This window comes from Rhinolophus hipposideros (assembly GCF_964194185.1).
Source record: "Rhinolophus hipposideros genome assembly, chromosome: 2".
In the NCBI taxonomy this organism is placed as follows: Eukaryota; Metazoa; Chordata; class Mammalia; order Chiroptera; family Rhinolophidae; genus Rhinolophus; species Rhinolophus hipposideros.
Window position 1 is genome coordinate 15,394,199 of NC_138048.1, and position 23,557 is coordinate 15,417,755.

The following is a 23,557-nucleotide window of genomic DNA, read 5'->3' on the forward strand; positions in this document are numbered from 1 at the left end:
TGTTGTTCTATGTCAAAAAGAAATCTTTGGTACTCTCATCTCTCTATGAGGAAATTTCATGTATTAATAATAATGATTATGACTAAGTTTTGGACATATGAAGTAAATCTACTTAATCCATTCTGCCAGTTAAACTTTATTTCTAACTCTAAATATAAATATTCACGTTTATATATAAAAAAAAAGAGAACACTACAGACAAACATCATCTAAGGCCTCCTTCAAATTATTCTAAGAAATATGTGCCAAAAAAGTTCTAAAAGATTGTCCTGTCAGGTAGGCAATATAAAAATGCTATTTACATATTCCTGGTTTATAATCATCCTAGATCTAAAATTTGGCTCAGAATCCAGGTCAATGTAAAAAGAAATGACTTAACATCAAAAAATACAGGTGCAGCTACAATTCAATTACATATTTCCCCTTTTTTGTAGGGTGTGTCTTTGTTCTCACAGCTGGGAAGGTCGTACTTGAAATTTTCAACAAAGAAAGCCACCACATTAAAGAACTCTAGAAATTCCTGTAACCAAAACTGTAGCAATAACCGTGCAATCTTCACTTGCCTTTCTTAAAGATATTATGTGCTTTAATCTCCAGTTCAACTCTACTCAACACATTTGGCAAAGTCCATTAACAATAGAAATGAAAACAATCATTTGAAAACAAAGCTTGGGAAAGAAGACACATATGAAATACTTAATAACCAACATGTCTTAAGAATTTACTTTCAATTTTTGAAAAAAAACGAATTGGTAATAACCTCAGGCATTCTGTTGCTGTTTAAAGTTTTTGTTGTAATTACTCAATTTTAGTTTTGCCTCAAGGAAGAAAATAAAACAAAAACAATTATGATCTCAATGAGAACCGTCATTTTAAACCCAAACTGTTGATTTTTCATCTATTCAGTTTCCTGCATGTATAAATGTGCTTTTTACCTCTAGTGTTTTATCAGTTTAACAGTCATAATTTATACAAAACACACAGATGGTCTCAGAAATAGTAAAACTTTCAGATGTTACAACTTCCTAGCATATGGAACATTATTGTGAATCATCATTTTGGCAGCATTTAAATGATTTTAAAATTATTTGTACATCAACATCCTGGCATCGCTTCATAGTCATAGGTTATTGCAACTTTAAATTGTTTTATTCCTGATTGACGGTGGTTTTTATAACACTGACTCTGAACTACTTATATGTGGGGGAACTGGTACTCTTTAATAATTATAGGATAGCACCCTCTGGACAACAGACAGTAAATGAAGATCCAACAATAAATTAAACATTTTGACATGAACCGTAATTTTTTTTTCTAATTCAATACATGATACAACAAGACAATCCCAAGGTCTTTTCAAAGTCTCATTAACTATTGCTGTGTTAAACTGTCACTATTATAAAAAATGTACAGATTTACACATGCACACACACGCAAAACAAAAAATTTTGGTGAATTTCATTCTCCTGTTTTTAGCTAATATGTATATGCTGATGACTCCCATATTACTCAGAATAGGCTGCATTAGTCTGTGGTAAGAATTCTCTGTGACTTAATACAACAAAGATTTATTTCTCATTCATTCTCCATGTCCACTGCAGGAAGATGGAGGTGTGCAGTGGAAAGGTCTGCTGACCTTGACTCAGGGACCCAGGCCGGGGTGGTGTCCACAGTGTGGCCGCACTACCTACCGGGCACATGTGGACTCCTTGAATGCCACATGGTAAAGAGTGCAGGAGGTGCACTCAACAGTATTTATTTCCACTCACAGCCTATGAAGCTCAACTAGTCAAATCGATCTGCCGTAACAGCAAGGAACTGGGTGGGAAAGTCTTCTATTTGCCCAGAAGGAGGGGAGGGTTGCACAGTAAGAAGTACTTGTTATGTCTACCACAACTTAATTTTTTCTCCACCCTCAAACTCAACTCTGAATTTCTGAGTCATGTTTCCAATTGCCTATTGGGCGTTCACATGAGGATATCTAATAATGATTTCTAATTACAATGTCTACAACTGAACTCTTGATACCTTCCACCCCAATTCTTCTTCTACAGTAACAGTGGAATCTCAGTTAATGCCATCTCAATCTTTCAGTTACTCAGACCAATCAATTAAGGCAATGGTGACTCTTCTCTTTTTCTGACAAGCCATATCCAATCTGTTAGCAAATTCTGATGGCTATTTCTTCAGGGCAGATCCAGAATCTGACCACATCTCACGACCTCCTGTCCTAGCAGACTGGTCCAAACCACTATTTCCCTCTTGCCTAGATTACTGCCAAAGCTGCCAATTTGTCTTCTTGCTTCTGCCATTATCACCATTCAGTGTGCTCTCAAGACAGCCAAGGATTCTTCTGATGAGAAACTTCTGAGGCTTTATGCCTCATTCAGGAGAATAGCCAAACTATGTACAAGGCCTCTAAGATTCTACCCAGTCTGGCTAGTTGTTACCCCTGATGCTACCGTGTTTCCCCGAAAATAAGACCTAGCTGGACAATCAACTCTAATGAGTCTTTTGGAGCAAAAATTAATATAAGACCCGGTCTTATTTTACTATAAGACCTAGTCATAATATAATATAATATAATATAATATAATATAATATAATATAATACTGGGTCTTATATCTTTGTGAGAGGCATTCTCTGGTTATCCTATTTAAAAGTGAAATCCTTCCCCAATCCAAATTAATGTGTCTATGCCTTTACTACTTTATTTTATAGGACTTATTAGTCTAACATACTATAGATTATACCATATATTTTGGGTTGATCTGTAAACTAAATCACATAAATTCCGTGATTTGCTGATAGCTGTTTAATGCTGCATCTCCAATGCTGAGAATTTTGTCATTAATTTGTATTAAACACAAATAGGTAATCAGGAAAGACCTGAGAGAAGAGGTGGATAATAATGGTTTTCACATGTTTGAATCATTAGCTCAGGGAAATCGGAACTACAGATAATGATCATTAAATGACTTAAAGTATGTTTTTACGGGAAAACATTATCTTAATTGTACATCAGTGTAAAAGGAATCTGTTATCACTACTAAGAGAGACATTTGTCCCTCTGCTCTCCATTCCCGTGTTCGACTCCATTTCCCAAAACCAATGTTTTCACATGAGTTCACTTTGTCATATGATTTTTCAGCATCTCTTCAAAGGAAAGCTAGGTTATGCTTATCCCAATTCCTAGAATCACAAAATCCTTTGAAGACTCATTCTAAATCAGATCAGTGCAGGAAAAATGCTTGATTTTCTTTCAAGGTTCCTAACACCTTGTCTGCTGCAACCTTCTCTTTTTTTTCCAACTGTTTAATTCTCATGCTAATCTGCTAACTGGTTGTTCATAAATAGTGAAAGCATTTACTAGGAATATGTGGTCTGCGTTCTGACTTTGTTCTCTCACAAATTTAGCACATGCATTATCCTGGGGAACTTTAAATCTTGGCCAAAGAATTCTCACAATGGACAGAGAGTATGTGCAGAACAAAAAAGAATAACGGGGAATACTGTGCGATAGTAGAGGTAATGAGAGCTTGGTTATTCATGTCCTTCAGGAAACACCTTTCAAGGTAGGAAAACACAGAAAAAGCAGAGTCACATATTAAGAAGAAAATACACATTGCTATAGAGGACAGGCTTCTCTGCGTGGATCACAACAGCAATTTGAAATCTAATAATCAAGTGACACAATTTTATTCTGGAATTAGGAAATCCACCATTAACCATCATTCAGAATCAGATTTTATTTTTCAGGACACAATACTAAACTCTATAGAACAGAAAAGCAATTCAAACAGTAGAAAGAGAAAAAAATCCTTCAGTGACTTAGGAGGCCTTCTGGAAACATTACTGATTTTTTTTCTTTTATATATAATTTTTACTGTTACACATGGAAATGTGATACACCCTGAGTTATAATAATTAAGTTACACAAAAGTGTTAATTTTAAGACATTAATATAGTAATTATAGGGTTTTTTTTCCTAATCTCCAAACTAAGCAACATGAATTTCCTCACTTATTTTCACGTCAACACGGGGAGAATTAAAATATCTTTAATTTCAACAAAAATTAAAAGGAGATAAGGCAAATCCTATATGTATATTTTTTAAGAAAAGTCCTTTTTTTCTCTTTCTTTGGTGAAGATATAAACAGTTAGATCTATAAATGTTTCCCATTACTGAATGAAATACTCACAGTTATTCTTTCATCTTTATCATCCAGTGGAGAGCCATCTTTCTTCCATGAAATGGTGGGTTCAGGATGGCCTCGTGGAGGCTGGCATTCCATCACTGCAGGCTCTCCCACGGCCACCATGACATCGGAAGGGTTTTGTCTGAAGTCATCCCGCAGTACTGCAGCAACGAGATTGAATCATTACACTCAATAGTGATATATACAGTCCTGATCACTGAAATTCAGCAAAAGAGACATTTATTATAATAAACTACTCCTAATAGCTATCTACATGCATCTTGCAAAATCTATATCTACTTACGCAATTTAATGAAGATATCTGACCTTACACAACAGGGATAATTTGATATTCTTTTCAGGCCAGTGGGCAAGTGTGTTTTGCTGCTTCATGCCTTCACAGCAAGCATTTGGCTTATCTTTAACTTGCTTTTCTTCTCTGCAAGCTGCCTACATTTTCTCATCCATGTGCTCAGGAAAAGAACTGAATCCTCCTTTTATTTACATGACACATTGGAATGAAGCTTTCTATTATTAAATCCATTACATACACATGCAAACCAAAATATTAAAAGCAAAAATAAATACACTTCCAAACATTCATTCAATTGAGATAGTTGAGATATTTCAAACTAGTGTATAATGGGATACAATAAGTATAATTTAAATATGCTCATTATAAATACTTTGGGTAAGTTTGCAAAGTGACTGTATTCAAAATACTGTGTTTATTCCATTATCACTGAGTGAGAGACAGTGTTAGAAGGCTCCAGTGAGAATCACGGCCCTGCTACCAACAACGTCACTTTGCATGTTCTGTATTTTTTGGTTTGGGTTTGTTTTTTCTTTTTTTTTCTTTTGTGGGGGTGGGGGGGTAAATATTATTTAATTTAATCCTAACACTTATTCAGGGTGACATATATTATTAACCCCATTTATATTATTAACTGTATATTTTAGAGGAGAGGAGAAAACAATTTATTACTATAATCTCAACTGGATACTAATGTAATATTAATATACTGTAAAATAAGCAGCATTACTCACTTTGTACCTGTTGGAATAAAATGTGGAAAATAAAACAAGTATGTATTTCAAAAATAGTTCATGCCGTAAAATTGTCCTCTGTACCTTGTTAACATCAAGAAATCATGAACTATTTGTCACCACTTAGTTTTAAATCATAACTCTGTCATTTACTAGATAGGTAATCTTGAACAGAACCTCTCTTTCACTATTTGCAAAGGCTTCAATAAAAGTCGAAAAATGTTAGTTATCTTTCTCTCACTTTGTTATCCCCTTGTGTACAATAAAACATGAACAATTTTAGTAATCCAATTTAAGATGGTACTTAAAATGTTTGTTGATATGTTAAGTGCATAGATTTGTAGTGATAAATATTATGTATCTTTTACAGTCTATTGAATTGAATATTTGAGGCTACAGATTTGTACCAAAACGGATGTCTTTCCATTCCAATGGCATGTAACAATACTTTCCTGTATGAAGTATAACAATGTAACAAAAAACTTATGCTCAAACTGTGACTGCAAAAGTCACTGAAATTTTGGTTTCAAAATCTCAAACAAGTTTAGAGCTTTACAAAATCCAGTATTTTTTTCTTGTAATTCTCTACTTTTCCTTCCTTTATACTAAGTATGTACTCATATCTGAGTAAGCCCTAACATACACTCAAACAAAACAATTTTTAAATCTGCATATTGAGACAACTTGGTTACAACTCTGACTACATAAACATTTGGAAAACAGTACTTCAAAGAGAAGATTTAGGACCTCCTCTTTGGAAAGAAAAGAGAAGGAAGGAGAAAAGGAAGTATGCTTGCACCACACTGGTCTAACTTCAGGGCTGAACACTATTAATAAAATACATAGACACAAAGGTAAATCTTGCTGAACTGCTGTTACTACATAAAAAAAAAAAGAGTATGAAGACTTTCACTGGTTATAAACTTATATTACGATTAGGTGTTACAAATATACCACAAATAAAATGAAAGGTTTATAGAAAAAGCAAATAATTGAGCTTAACAGTGTGCCTTTACTAGATCACCTTATTAATCTAAGATAACATCTCTGAAAAATTTAACGCCCCTGAGAAATGCAAAAGTAAAATGTGTTTCAAATAAAAATAAATAATTTGCACAATTTTTCTACTTGGTGAGCTTAAAACCAAAGGTAACATTATATCTAATTTACAAATTGAGATTGTATCTCAAATAAACCAATGACTAATAAAATGTCTTTCATAATATCAAAGGTCTAAGTCAGATAAATCAAAATTTCTTTTCGATTTACTATGTTATTTGAGTTTTTCAGTCTATAATGAAAAGCTAACAAATGTAATCCATTAAAGATTGTTGCTGAGATAATGCTCATGTAATTATTTTTGCAGCTGTAAAGCATAAAACTCTACTATTGCCTCTGGCTACAGGCAATCCTGCATAGTTATGAATTTAAGATTTCTTTTTTCTTTTCTATAAAAGCAACTTTTCTTCCTTATACTTGTCCTGAACATTTCCTTTTGGGTAAAGTATGTGTCACATTAGAAAACAGTATGAACTTTTAGTTAAATTATCCAATTTTCTTAATTCATGTATATATTTAAGTGATTAAAAACTAAATTCAAATGATTGGCAGCATCTTGGCAGAAAAACCAATGGTATCCATATGTATTCTCAAATATGGATCCTTTTTAAAAAAAAAAAAATCTTCTCTAGCATCCCTAATAATCAAAGTACATATTTTGATAGTATGAAACAGTATGAATTGGGTGAAATTCTAAAATCTGTAACTAAGTTTTGAAAAGATTTAATATTAATTTGAAAAAAGCAAATAACATAATATTGGTAAAATCACAGATCGTTCTAATATTACATTTCTTCCATATTCATGTAATTGTTTCATGTTTACAGGTTGGTACATGTCATTTGACTCAAGTGTTTCCCAATGTTTTTCATTCTGTTAAAGTAGAAAAAAGCATAAGATCACTAAATCTTTTAATCTTCTGGAAGGTTTTATCTAAAAAGTTTTAACTAAAATTTATCCCTTAAAACAAAATATATAATATTTGTCTTTCTGAAAAACTAAATATCACTTTTAACACAATTCTCAGAAACAGTAAACGACTTTTCAGAAAATGATTCTAAAATTCAGTGGTGAATATTTGCATAAGGTTAAGAAGATGGAGCAAAGTGAAAAAAGGTGTTACAGAGAAATTGTTCTAACTATTATGGAGAGTGTAATATTTGTACACTCCTTAAGAGCATTGTCAAAAATTTCAGAACAAAAATAAAACATAAAATTATAGAACACGTAGGGTCTTTGACACCATCTAATCCATCCCATGAAATAGAGGCAACTGAGCCCCGAGAAACATCATCAGTAGCTTATGTTATTTTTCAGGAAGAGACCTGAAGAAAACATAGATATCCCGATTTCCAATGCAGTGTTCTCTTTTTTTCTTAAACCATGCCACCACTTTACTGTAAAACACAATTCTGTCTAATCCATTGTATAACCAACAAATCCACTCCATTATTGCAGACAGCTTGACTTTTGGTGATTGTATATCAATCCGTGTACTGGAGTATCATAAATACCCGATGGTGGAAAGGCTCAAGTGCTCCTAAAATTAATGTCGTTCCCTAATCACGTGGTGAACATCTGTGAACTGCAATAACTACAATGTCTTTGGCTTCATGAATTACAGAGTCTCAGTGACGTCAGGGGCCTGAGAGATGTGTGATATAAACGTTTTCTTTTAGAAATTAGTAATCTAAGGCTGGGGGTGGGTGTGGCACATATCACATAAATAATAATGATGATAATGATAATATTAGCAATATAATAATATTGATAGCAATGGCGGATGTTTCCTGAACATTGACTGTGTGAAGAACCACACCAAGTATCTGCTCATTTAGTCCTCATAACAAGGTGATTGATAAAGTGAATTTACGAGGTCAGACAAGTTCACAAACTTGTTGCAATGATGTCTCTAACCTTTTTTGACATCAGAGGGATTATTCATTATGAATTTGTATCAACTGGACAAACAGTTAACCAAGTTTACTATTTGGAAGTGCTGAAAAGGCTGCGTGCAAAAGTTAGACGACCTGAACTTTTCACCAACAATTCATGGCTCTTCCATCATGACAATCAATGCACCAGCTCACAGGGCACTGTCTGTGAGGGAGTTTTTAGCCAGTAAACAAATAACTGTATCGGAACACCCTCCCTACTCACCTGATCTGGCCCCCAATGACTTCTTTCTTTACCCGAATATAAAGAAAATATTGAAAGGACGACATTTTGATGACATTCAGGACATCAAGGGTAATATGATCAACGATCTGATGGCCATTCCAGAAAAAGAATTCCAAAATTGCTTGTAAGGGTGAACTATGCGCTGGTGTCGGTGCATAGCTTCCCAAGGGGAGTACTTCGAAGGTGACCGCAGTGATATTCAGCAATGAGGTATGAAGCACTTTTTCTAGAATGAGTTCTCGAACTTAATTGTCAGACCTTGTATTTGTTTCACTTCATGAATGAAGAATTTGTAAATATTTAACAGGAGAGCTAGAGCACAGATCTCCAATCCACCAAGGACCCTTCTCTAGCAACTTGCCCACCCATCTGGTCTTATCTTAATATAACGCTCACAATTCTAAATGAATGATATAAGTAATATCTCAGCCTCTTTCCATTGGGAAAGAACTTCAATGAGAAATTTCCCTTCTGAAAGTCAACTGTCTCTTTTTGAATATATTCTGCATTCTTCTGTTTTCTTAGATGTTTCCATGTTTGGAAGAAACCACTTCAAACTTTCAGGAGCATATTAAGAATTATAGTTCATTATTCAGATTATGTATGATGTGCTACCTCTTCTCAATGATTTTGCTTTATTTCAATGACAGAATGACTAAAAAAGCCACACAGCAAATGTTTTAATTAAATATGGGTCTTTTAATTAGAAGTAGGTACCGTGTTTCCCCGAAAATAAGACTTAGCCGGACCATCAGTTCTAATGCATCTTCTGGAGCAAAAATTCATATAAGACCCCATCTTATTTATATGAATTTTTTTGCTCCAGAAGACACATTAGAGCAGATGGCCTGCTAGGTTTTACTTTTGGGGAAACACGGTATCTTGGGAAAAACAGGGGAAGATAATAATGTAGTCCTGGAATTTTTTTTTTTCCTACTGAAAAGACTACTTTGTCACTGAAATCTTGACAGCAAGTAGTAGTAAACTTTCAACCGTGGAAAGAAAAGAAATCAATGAAATTCTTTAAAACTACGGTCTACTAGAGGAAACAACACATGAGGAAATATATTCTCAAAGACAAAGAAACTTTATAGCTGCTCAGTAACAGCATACCTCTGTCACAATGTACCACTTTCATTGTTTTCAAAATTACTAATAACTAGTCTTTAATTTTGAGTAGAGACTATACTACTCACTTCTAAGATACCTCTAGTTCTCGATCTTAATGCCCCCTTACATGCTGACATAAATAAATGTTATCTAATTTCAAAATAGCCACTATTCTTTCATTCAACACATCTGTACGGAGTACATACTTTGTGCCTAGAATCTATGATATAACTTCGGTATTTTCCTTGTAGTGAAGTTTATATAAATGCTGATGTCTGTTAAGAAACTACATTAATCTTCATCTTGTCAAAAATGGCAATAAAATAGGGTTTTATTGCAGTTATTTTATATTAAGACAGATGTTTTGGGAGTTAGATATAAAAGTTTGTCATAAAGGCTTTTATATCTATTTGCATTGTAACTTTGTAAGCCCACAGCATCCCCCAGAACAGCAAAGTGTTATCTGGGGTACAGATGTGTTCAAAATTCTTTATTATTTCTTAAGATAAAATAATACTTTCAAACTTTTAAAAAATATTCCAAAGAAGAGGATGAATGTACAGAAAGATACCTGAACCTGCTGAAGAGAGAAACTAAAATGATGACATGTAAAATAGTATTTCATAAGGCATTATCCATCTATACCATCATCTTCTAAAGCTAAGGAATGTGATTTTTTAAAATGATACATGCAAACATTGATTCTATATAAAGTTATGATTTAATCATGACTGGTTCTTAAAAATACATATATTTTTTTTAAATGACGCTGAATATATCTATGAATGCTCTTCAATAATTATGTCATTTTTTACTTATGTTTTTTATAGCATGCAACTTTATTTTTAAGCCTTAAAATATGCTGTGGTTAAGATTTGGAAGAAAATATGCTGGTAAAAGCACTTATTTTCTTAACTACTAGAGCTTTGAAGGTTTCACAAACCTCTTATTCACTACCCTTGGAAAGCAGTTTCTTTTCTTTTTTTCAAAAAAAATTATACATTTTGAAAAGTGATATAGTATCCATAAACGTCAAACATCACTCAGTATCCACCTGAGTGGATACAGAATGTTACAGAGGGAGAAGCTATAAAATAATAAAAAAGTACTTCATAACAATGTATTTGTTTGTTTCTTAAAGTAATATATGATGGAGGAGTAAACTTATGTAAACACAGTCGCAGGCCTGTGTTTTGTGAAGCTGCAGCAATGGGGACACCCCATTCCTGGTTTTTCAATGGTTAGAATTACTTCCAGATTGGGTCCTAGATTAAAAAACATTCCCATTTTGCAGAGACCTGGGACACCATGACAGCATTTTCTATGAAAAGCCCTCATGACTATCTGCAGTCAACGTTTCGTGGTTTCATTGTTTCACGTCAGGAGTCAACAACATTACAAGGTATTCCCCAGTATTTATTACAACTAAGTCATGGAGACAAAGGGAAGGTAAGTTTGGCATACTAGATTTTGTATGGAAATAACTGAGTCATTGTGAATATAGCTATTAAAATACTAGATTTAAGTTAAAATCTGTACTGTATTACAGAAAAAGGTGTGCACCAATAAGTATGGACATCTATATAGTTAATATTCAGCAGACTTGAAGTCTGGGAGATCATAAAAAAAATGTACTGACAAAGTAAGTCAAGTTGCTAAAATCACATGTTCTAACTTAAAGATGTCAGTAGCTTACTAGATGTTTGCATTTTACACACTTCAAACTGAACTATAACTTAATTTAAAATGCAACATTTATAAAACACCATTTTATAAAGTATTATTGGTAAATATATTTATCTAGGAATCAAAAACCAGAAGTCACAAATTTCAGAATCACCACACACACACACACACACTTCAACTATGCTGTGATTTTAATAGCTATATTCACAATGACTCAGTTATTTCCATACAAAACAGAGGGTTTTACACTGCATCTTGCTAAGGTTATTATAAAGACTAATTATTTAGTGTTTGTACAGGACTTGCCATTTATATGGGGCATTACATCTGCAAAGAAGTATTACTCTTAGTCACTATGTAAGGGATTGCCAAATTTCTCAGCTGCCAGTACAAACGAAAAGGACAAAGAATGCCATTGATGAAGGTTTCCAAGTGCCAGAGCAAAAGTCATACTCAGGGGTAGCCTGGCAGGGTTAAAAAAACACAGACAGATGAGGCTATCTGAGTTATGGGACCCTGCCTGGGCATGTGGTCTTTCTTTCATGAAATCTAACTTTCTATTTTGCACCGGGCACTGAGAGAGTCCTGGATCAAAGGAATGTCGTTGTGTATTTATGGTCTGCCTCTTTGTATTCAAATATCAGCCTCATGAAAACAGGGAATTCGTCTTTATATATTACTCTCTGTATCTAGTGTCGAGAATAATGCCCAGGACATGGTAGGTTTTCAGTCAATGTTTATAATATGCCCTCTGTGTGCTGGGTATCATATATGAAAGAGGACTAAAATCCTATGCTCATGGTGCTCAAGGTATAGGAGAGTACACAGATAATATTCAAATAAACACACATGCAAATGTACAACTATCATTGTGATGATACATGCCATGAAGGAAATGGATAGGATGCTGTGTGAGAAACTATCGAAGAACATAGTTTAGGTTGTTAGTGAGGGAATACTGAGGAAGTAGCAGTTAAGCTGAAGTCTGGACCATGAGTAAAACTTATCATAGAATCATGCATTGGAGGCAGAGGACATAACCCAGGTAGATGAGAAAACTCAGTACAGTACATGAACTCGAAAAGACTGGGACCCTGTATGGTGGGACAAGTTGACAGCAGTGCAACAGGAGGTAGGCAGGTAAGGTAAAAGCCAGATATGCTGATAAAGGGTCACCTTTTATTTTAATTCCCCTGGGAAGCCACTTCAGTGGCTTTTAAACACAGCAGCCTCACGATGGAATTATCATATTTAAATATTCATGATGTCTCTTCCGTGAATGAAATGGAGAGGGACATAAGAATTGGAGGTGGAGAGTCCAAATAGAAGACTATAGCAGTAATTAAAGGGAACATGATGGTTTCATATTATTCTGATGACACTGGATTTGGTGAAAAGGGAGACAGAGTAGAGGTGTACATTGGACGTAAAAATCAAAATGACTTCTTGAGAGGTTGAACTGATGGAGAGAAAGATATCAATAATGATACCCAGATTTTTTATTTAAGTAACTGGGCATGCCACTTTTAAGGTGCAGGAGGATAAATATAGAATATGTAAATAAATCTTCCCATGAGGAAGAGTAGGAAAACTATATATGTGGCATAATTTGAGAGTATAGAAATAATATGAAATTTATTTTGTGGATATTATTTCATATCTTTTTTAACTGACTAAAAAGCTGGAACAAAACTAATGTATTTTGATTGTATGTATATATATATATATATATATATGTATATATACATATATATATGCATACATATATACAAACATGATTATATATATGACCACTAATAACTGATACAACATCCATATTTAGTGGCAAATTACAATAAAAACTCACTCAGTCATTTTGTTCTGAGAATAAAAACAACTCAGGACATTATAGGGCGATAGATTAAGTTAACTTACTATTTAAGTATAAGAGAATCAATAGCATAGTAAATATTATTACATAATTAGAATAATCAGAGAGTTCAAATTCTCAGAAGTTTACAAACTGTCTAAAGCATAATAAAGTTTCCCTGGAAAAATGCTGAATCACCAAACTCCTAAGGATTTACCTGTGATTCACTAATTTATTCATTCAATAAAAGCACTAGGTTCTGTGTTTGGAGGTGGTGGCTAATAAGATACACAAGACATAGATCTTTGCTTTCAAAGCACTTATTTGAAGTGGGTTTTTTGGGGGGTTTGGGGGTTTTTTTTGCTCTCTTTTTTTTCTTCTTTTGTCACATAATGCTTTCAATTGAAATTTTAGACACAAATTTAATATGCAAAACAGATAAAGAGATTACTTCACTTCCCCATCTGGGGCTAGCGTGCAGAAGAATTCAGGTCTAGTGTTAAACTGACAAACTTAGAGGTTGAATAAATTTCCCTAGCACCTACAGCTATATATTGTATGTAGTTAGTAAGTGAAAAATTTGGGATTTGGGCCTGAATTCAGGTGGATACCAAAGTCTGCATTTTTAGTACTAAACTCTATTGGTCTTTTAAGAGCTAGATACTCAGACTTGAGTGTCTCCTTGGTGGTGTGTGAGAGAACTCCACTTTGGTGCCATTTTAAAATACATTCAGCTTTCATTGTCACATTGAAATGAATTGTGGAGGAGTTCTTCGTTCGTTGCATTAAAAATAATGCCTTAAGGGGCAGCCGGTTAGCTCAGTTGGTTAGAGCGTGGTGGTGCTAACAACAAGGTCCCGGTTGGATGCCCACATGGGCCAGTGTGAGCTGTGCCTTCCACAACTACACGGATTGAAACAATTACATGACTTGGAGCTGATGGGCCCTGGAAAAACACACTTAAAATAATAAAAGCTTAAAACAAGAATTAAAAGGACTATACTACTATAGCTTATAAAATCCTAACTTTATATAATCTAATACTTACATTATATAATACTTATAATTTTAGATTATATAGTACTATATTTATAGTACTATACTTGTACTTATACTTAGATTATATAATACTTAGATTATATAAACACCCTCACTTCCACCCCCAATTGCAAGTGAGGACCTAAGGTCAAGGGTTAAAAGGACTCAAGGTGGTCCAATGAGTTACTAGACATAGTAAGGCTAGATCTTGAAATAATTGTTTTCATGAAGGCATATATTTTCAAGTGCCTAAGAAAAAAATTAGAATGTTTTCTAATTAAAATGTTTGCTGGGAAATAAAGGTGGTTGTAAAAACCAAACAAACAAACAAAAGAACCAGGTGTTTTTCTACTCTCCCAAGCCCAAGATGCCAGCAGCTAACCAGGAGAAAGGTTAAAAAGAGTTTTCACATTTTATGGGGAGTCTAATGGTAACAGTTTCAAGGGAGAAAAATCCTTACAGTTTAAAATGATCTCATTAAAACCTCCGTAGTAATTGGGAAGAGTCAGAGAAAATAGCTATTGGATTAAAACAAAACAAAACAAACAAAAAGGATCTATTCTCACTAACATATCTTTGCACAGCATAATTAAGATTGCCAATTATAACATTCCCACCAACCAAAAGGAATATTTAAGATAGAGAAAAAAAGAAGTCTAAATAGCACAGAGAAACATCAACCAAACAAAGGGTCTTTAATTGGTGACAATCGGCCCTAAATCACTGTTAGTATTCCCCAACCTAACTTTCAGATCTGTTCATTTCTTTTATCTTCCCCTATCACAGGCTGTCTGAGGCTTCAAGATAATAATGCCAAGTATTTAACAGAGTTTTCAGTCGCAAAGGAACATCACGCAATGGTGTATCTGTGCGAGCTGCCTTTTCCTAACAAACTACAGACAGCCCTTGGGAGAGTTCTCAGCCTTCAGCTCTTTGGCAGACAAAGTTTAAGACCTCCTTCTGCTGATAATTGGAGTCATGCTAGTAACAAGCCCTGACTAAAGGTACGAGGGATTAAATTAATAGAAAAGCAAATCATTTTATAACTCTTATTAACAACGCTATCTTAACCAGTAACACTGTTTTATGCAATTTAAAATTTATGACTCCTCCAGGAGTATTAGAAGCAAAAGAAAAATATATGGAATGTGAAAAAGCAATAAAAATAAATGTTTTATCAAAATATACATATTGAATGCTGAATCATTGCTAAGTGTTATTTGTGTGTGTTCCTATTTTTACATCAGATAATGGAAATGGAAACTGTTTAGAATGCAGGCCGATTCTTTGCTACCATCTTCCACAGATCTATCTACACCTGAACCTCACTGTACATTTCAGGTAAATTTACTATATGCAAAACACCTTCAGTCATCAACCCAGGGGGCTGATACCCGTCCTGTAGGGCTAGAACCAGCCAGTGAGACACTGATGAGAATCTCTGGCCCAAGTTGCCTCCCAAAAATTCTAGTTCAGAGCAGCTAAAAATACTTCATAATTATTTTTTTTAATCATAACCTCTAGAAATTAAGAAACAGTTCATGTGTTTTGGCTACTGTACCTGAGAAGGCCTAATTCACGGGTCTTCACAAACCCTTTACTAGTGTTCCCTCCAATAATACTAAAGACCACGCACTCTTTTCTTACCTCAAAACTGATATTTAAAATTTACATGATCGTAAAATTTAAAATTTCTGCCATATCATAAACATTAAATTCAAACTAAAGCTGTTTTGCCTCTTTTAAGTGCATCTGATGAATGAAGACCACCATTAAATGGATGCCCACCGCGGTCTATTTAAAATATACGTATACAATTTTAAGTTGTAAATTTTATTATTGGTTTTCTCTTTGAAGTTGTATTTCCATTCCAATCCCACCCAATTTTATCCTCATGCAATCTGCTTTTATGCTTGTAAGGCTTATTGTTGTTGTTTACTGATCAAGCTGTCCTGTGCTCAGCTTTGAAATAAGGAACTGTGGAACGGCTCTAATGTTTGCTGCCCTGGAGGTTTCCACACCTCTGCAGGAGCACCACAGACATATTCTGGATATCAGAACACTTTCATTTCTAAAGCAAAAGAAGGTCAAATAAAAAAGAGGCGCAAGAGGAATTACACAGCTAGGACGTTGTCAGGCACATCAGTTTTAGGAATGACACACAGGGAAAGTGAGAATCTGGAAAATGCAGAACAACCATGCCCCATCCATCTTTGAAAGGTACAGGTATTCTGGTTGGAAGACCACTGCCCTAAATAAAGCCCCCACTACCACTAATCAAAATTATCAGCTTTGAAGAAGTGAGCAGCTCATCTCTGTTACAATCAGCACCACTACCTAAAGGCCCAGCAGGTACAGGACCTCATAAATGAACGTGAATTAACTTCCGTAAACAAAATATTAGTTAAATTTCATAAATTTGAGCTGATGCCTCTGTGCTGTATAGTCTTGTTTGCAAAATTTAAAGAAAAAACAACCTAAATCAAATATAATTGTTAATTTTATTGAGTTCAGTAAATTATCTAAGGCCCAGTAGATTATAAAGTACAATCGTAAATGATGAATAGTCAAAACAATCAAGTCAGCAAAAGCTTAGTTTACTGGGTGAAGAGGGCCAAATGTATTCTCTGGAGACTTTAAGACCTCTGCTTCTAATGAAGAACAAATGGTTCCTGGGACCATGTTAGCTACCCAGTTTTTGAAAATACCTACAACCAACTTAAAGAACTATAAACCCATTAGCAACTTCAAGGAACTCAAATAAATACAAAGAAACCTCTGAGTTCTCTACAAGGCTGGCAACCTTTGGATTACTTTGCTTCTTTAACAGACCCCAGTTGGACCTGTAACGTTTCTTGTAAATTAAACAAATGTATAAGGTTTTGTTTTTCCACAAGGAGCAGCTGGAACTCCTACTTTTTTGACTATTTTTCAATCTTTTTATTTTCTAAGTGCTGAAACTTGTTAACTATTTTTATTGAACCAAGTAGTTTATAACCAGTTAATAAAATCTCTGATTATAATAAAACATTTTTCTGTATTTAAAATACACTGATAAACATGTTTAACAAATATTTGCTAGGCTCCTTGACACATCTATAATACAAGTTCCCTGTCCATATCAACAGTTCATTAACTAAGAGTTGTAATAAAAACTAAACTAACAATGACAAGTTGAGCTATCGATTTTTAATCATATATACTCTATCAGCTATTAGAAAGACGTACAAAAACTGGTTATTCACAGTATACAAGCTTCTAAGTTGCAATTCATGACAATTCAGTTTGACCAAAGAGGTATACATGGTGACAATATAATTTAAGTCTCACTAAAATCAATACTATGATTTCCTATAGATAAAAATAAACATTTTTCACATTGTAAAATTCAGGACTTTTAAAGTAAACTTGATGCTAAATTAATTTGGTGCTTCTATCTTTAATCGTGTGTATTCCATCTCAAAGAGTTTAATTCCATTAAAAATCTACATAATTGAAATTCACATTTATTTTCAAAATGGGGACATTTATCAATAGCAATGCAAGGTTCCCTTTTTCTGTTAAAGAAATTATAAAACCTTGCTTTCCCCCTAGGTCTAAATATGGTTTTTTCACTCTTTCAACAGGTATCTTTAGGTAAGTAGATAAAGGGCCTGCTTTAATTATTTTTAATTTAACAATGACCTATGATTTAATAGAAATGAAGTTATGAACTTACAGACATCATGAAACAATCCCATAGTCTTACTGAGCAAAAAGTTGAGTCAAATAAAAGACTATTTATTAAACAGAAAAAGCATGGCAAAATATCAAATGCCCCATTTGACCTAAATACCAAAAGGCAGGAAATAATGAAATTACAAACACATTATTGCTCCAACTCTCAATCATGTTTCTATTTACTATTTATTTTTGTTTGGTTAACCATTTTAAATACACTGCCTCAAAAGAGAATTTTATGTAAACATGATAATTTGGGATACTTATCATTTAATGTAAAAGTGTCATGAAAGAAATGCTGTGGCAGCATTTCTTAGTCACATATTTCTCACAGTGATTTTTCTCTTTTGTGTTCTCCAAAAAAATGAAAAGTAATGACCGACATTTCATATAAGAAAAAAATCAACTGTGTAATTGATTTTTCTGATTGGAAGTATAACATTTTAAGATTACTAACTGGATTGTCCTTACCAATCAAATTATCCATGCTGTTCATATATTTAAATAATGAAAACAACACTATTTCTCTTTGCTTAGAAACAAAAGAATCAAAGGAAAGGCATTTAAAAGCATCACTACCAGTGAAGATAAAACCACACCAGTAATTACACAATGTTCTAGAATTTGAAGAGATCACAGACATATTGAAAAAGACAATGAAATGTGGAAGATGAAATAAAGCACCATACCTTATGACAAGTGACACAAGAAACGTGTATTTTACTCCCAAACACTATAAATAATTGACAACTCCTGTCTCTATAATTAATTGATTCAAGTAACACTTGAAAGAAAGATAATACCACATTTCTAACAAGGATAAAAGCTGGCTATAAGTCAAGATAGTAAATTAAAACAGCCTAGACAGTATTACATGGACAAATAAATTCAGTCTTAGTAGCAACATAACAAACAAACAATAGTAAAAATATAATAAAAAAATAAATTAGTAAATGGATTTCTAGTAGTTGTTTCTTTTTTTGGTACTCTTAATGGCTAGAAAATTAACTACTAAAAACATTTGTAACAAATACATTAGGCCTTCTGCACTTTGAATCTGTTCTTAATATTTTAATCCATGAACACTGCCTCCAATATAAGTAATGTGATACTTTATCATCTTTACCATCAAAAAGAAACTCATACCTTAATCTTTCAGATTATAATCAAAATTGAAATATGTTTTGAAGCAACTAAGTTTTTGATAACTACATTCCCATATCTTCATCATGAAGTGTCACACATGCCTACAAAGACACTATGAAATAACAGTACTCTCTTTCTCCATTAACCCCGTGTCACTGATCTCCCATCTTTTTATTTAGTCATCTTTTATTTTATTTCAGTAAACAAACATTTGACTTCTACTATGTGTGAGCCCTTGAAAAACTAAGTCTCCGTCTATGATTCAGCTAATATGTTAGAGTTTACTCCCCAAGACCTCCGCAGGCAATCGTCCCTCCCACAGTCCTTTTCAGCTCCTGCTGGATTGCATACCTGCGACCCCATTTCCCACTTCTTACCTTAGTCCTCAACAATGGGAAGTCAGTACAGAAAGGAATTTAAAGCCCATGTAGACAGTGTGAGCAGTTTAATCAGTTAAGGTTCATACGTAAAATACATGTTTTATAGGGTAGAGGTGTAAGAGGTGATTATGTTTTAAAGGATTTAATTTTAACTAGAAGCTGCAACTAGAAACCATATTTCGAATGTAGATTTTCTTTCTCCTGTTTTTCTATCTGTTTAGAAAAATCTTTATTTTTTTATTAAATATATTTGACATGCAACATTGCATATATAGATTTAAGGTCTACAACCTGTCCCTTTGATACATTTATATATTGTAATAGGATGAACATTGTAGTGATATTTATCACATTACATAATTACAGTACAATATTGTTGTCTATATTCATTATATTATACATTAGATCACTATGGCTTATTTATTACTTATTGCAAGTCTGTACCCTTAAACATCTGCTTTATGTCCCCACAACCCCCAAGCCCCGGTAACTTACCATTTTACTCTCTGCTTTATGAGTTTGTCGTTTTTTAGATTCCACATATAAGTGATACCATACAGTACTTGTCTTTCTCTGACTTGTCTCATTTAGCATAATGTGCTTAAGGTCCATCCATTTTGTCACAAATGGATGTGGATTTTTTTTTAATTTTAGACGATCCATTTTATTTAGAAATCCTGAACTTCTTTGCTTTGATTAAAAAAACAAACAAAAAACAACAACAAAAAAACCAAACCACATGACTTTTCAGCTTATTACCTAAAAACAAAAAAAAAAATCTACCTACAATATATTTGCAGCTTTTACATAACAAATATATTGCCAACTAGTAGATATCCAGTGTACTGGGTCTTATACGCAAACTATTATCATCGTTTCTCTACAAATGCTGCTGCTGCCATTGGTGTCCTTATACCCCCTCTTATCAAATCCGTCAATTCTTTAATCTCAGCATTTAATGCGTGTATTACCCATTCCATTGCTTCTCCGCCTCTATTAGCATTGGAAGATATAATACTTGCCATCAGTCCTTCAAGATAACTACTAAGACTGACTCCTTTCACAGTGATTATGGCTTCTTCAGTCTAAACAGGTTTCTTCTGGGTCTTGAGGATGTGGTGTGTTATGTAAGTCTCTCATCTGCTGAAACCATATTTGTAAATGAAATATTGGTGAATTTAAGTTCCATTGTTTTCTATACAGGATTAACTACAGCATGATCTTGCACATATGTTTTGGTTTTTGGGGTACCAATAAGAGATTATTTTCACAATGGAAGGCAGGCTCCATTCTGTGCTAAGAAGTCTAGGGCTTTGCAACTTTCCTGAAGGATCTCTGTGCCTGTCCAATACATCAACTTCAACCTCACTTGGATTCACAAGGTTTGGGTATTTCTGTAGCTGTTGCTAGCTGTTGTAACAATTTCCCAGGGGTGATCAAAAACATGCTCCAAAGTACAGGAGTTGGTGGAACCAACGTCCTGTGTGATGTCCCGGTGGCACAAGCAGGCAAAATGGCCACACTTGCCCCCCCCCCCCCCGAACCCCTAGCCACCCAGCTGCCTGCGCAGCATGCACATGCTGTTGGGCCCGCCAGGAACATGTGGATTTTCAAGAGACAACTCACTTAAAAGCACAGGAGCATTTAAAAAAGATTTTCAGTTTAATTAAAGGGAGAAGAATATAGTGATATGTTGTTCTCAAGTTTTATATTTTGGAGGCATGAGAGAGGTAAATGACAGACAGCCTAATCTATAGTCTATGATCTCACTTTACATGTTTTTTTAAAAAATAATAGAATGTTTTAGTTAAAAGGGACTTAAAGATCTTTTCAGGCCAAGCCTACTTCATTTTTCACATGGAAAATCTGACTTCAGCAAGGTTAAGTAATTTGTTTAATGCTATAATAACCCAAATAGGTTAAGAAAGCCAATTGACTTCGAATTAGATTATCGTTATTCACTGACAACTAGAACAGAACCCAAAGATAATAAAGAGCTTTGAATTAAAAATAAATAAGTAAATATGAGATGAAAGTGAGTGTATTTCCGAAACAGCTCTAGTTGGAACTTTAATGAAAACTCCTTGACAGACACAAGATTTCCTCAAGATGGTTCATTAGGGAGGGGTTGCTTATTTCATAGATTCCCCCCAGGTCAGCCTCAGAAACCTAACACTTAGAAGGGAATTATATTAATATACTAAGTAATAGCACTGTATTAAGCATTAACCATCTGAAGGAATTCATAAAATCTACCCCTTTAACAACCATTTAAATGTGATACTCTATCTGTGTACTTTCAGTTCTGAAAATGTTTCAAGCTCAGGAATTTCATTCTCAGACTCATGAATTTAGGTTGAAGACAGTGTCATCATAATCTCTGCCTGTCACAGAGATAGAAGGTCTCTACTGATAAATGGCTCATTCTGTCATTATGACAGCTCTAACAACTGACAGCTCTCTTAAGACTGAATACTTACTTTAGTTTAATAGGAAAAGTACAAAAAATAATTTGATGGCTTGGATGATTTTTCTTAAAAAAGTAAAAGACTTAATACGTAAGGAAAATATAGTTGTAATTTGATTCCAATCTTAACATCTCATCAACAAATCGATGTATATTTATATATTTTTCCAATGTGTATTTTAGACCAGTGTTTTTATTGTGTGTGTGTGTGTGTGTGTGTGTGTGTGTGTGTGTCTCAGTACACATACATATATGTAGTTAAGGTGCTACATGGCTAAACAGGAGCACTTCCCTATTAATATTCATATGATAGTTTCAGATCTTCTTTCAAGGTTATATGGAGATCACGATGGGATATTGTTGTTGCCCACCCCAAGACTTGCAGGGAAGGCAAATGATTATTTCATTTGGATCTGAATCTAATCTAAAGGGTTAATTATATATGGAAGACAGAACAAACTAATCTTAAAATGTTAGTTCATTTGTAAGTCAAACTTTACAGCGGTATTAAAATGACTATTTTAAAAGTAATATTTTAAAATTTAGAAACAAATTTATTATGAAAATAAGTGTGTATTTGACAAAAAGTACTTATAATTCTGTATATATACACAGTAATCTCACTTGTCATACTAAGCATTACCTTAAACTAAATTTTTTTTCACTTAGAAAAAGCCACTTTATGAAACTGAAGTTTTTTTTCACTAAGGGCAAGAGTAGGAGAAAAACTGTCTCAAATAGTCCCCATGAAAGGAAAGCGACAACAAGCTGTATTTTTAGATTATTATAGTAAGTATTAATTTCTATCAGAGTATCACACTAATAAGGTGACCATGGAAATGTTGTATAGTGTAAGATAAATGTATGAGCAAGCCGAGGAGATGCACTCTCATTTTACCATGCACTTTAATAGAGGGCAAAGCTAGTGAAACAGATGGCACTCAGGATTTCTCAATGAATTCAGCATCTGTGTGTACATGTTGCATAAATGCCAATTAAAATGTGTCTCAGTAAATTTACATCCCTTGCTGATAGAAACTAAGCCAATCTTGCTGGCTCAGGATCAAGGTTAAACTTAATCATCTGCTGAACTTGTAGCAAGTTGCTCTCAGATTGTACAGAAATTCCCAGTGAAATAATAAAAACAGAGCTCCTATTGATTTGTATTTATTTATATTCATAATTCACTTCTACAGCCTTGGGCTAGAGCTCAAAGGTAAAAAAGTTACTATCTGTACGACATGGCCAACTACACTTTTAACCACATTTCCAACAAATACTTCTTTGATTAAAATACCTCTGGAATAAATTTTCCCAACCTCCTCCTTGCAACTTCCTGGTTGAGATAACTGTGTTTTAAGATTATCCTTCAAAATGATCTTGAACAAAGGGAAAAGGCATGTAGCAGTTGGTCTATCATTTATAGAGAAAAGAACAGAGTCTGCTTCAGAGTGACAGGCAGCCATGAAATTATTGGAAACAATTCCTGCTAGAGTAACATAAAAATGACTGCAGCCCTGACATTTTTTTGATACAGTCCTTTTCTTTAGCACCCTCTCATGCTGGCTCATAGGAACCTACCTAAATATTTTTTTAGGCTACTTTAGGCTTGGTCTTTTTGAATTTCAAATGTTTAATGCCCTCATTACTCATTCTCAAGAGAAAAATTTGCCT

At 33.9% G+C, this 23,557-nt stretch overlaps 1 protein-coding gene across 8 annotated transcripts in view; it reads right to left on the reverse strand.

Moving 5' to 3' along the window:
- The window catches only part of ROBO1 (roundabout guidance receptor 1), a 1,124,592-nt gene that overhangs the window by 132,796 nt on the left and 968,239 nt on the right, over positions 1–23,557 (reverse strand). For all 8 annotated transcript variants that reach the window (XM_081074401.1, XM_081074396.1, XM_081074400.1 and 5 more), the window contains one exon: positions 4,204–4,361. In XM_081074401.1, the coding sequence (XP_080930527.1) occupies positions 4,204–4,361 (158 nt within the window). The remainder of the gene's footprint in view (positions 1–4,203; positions 4,362–23,557) is intronic.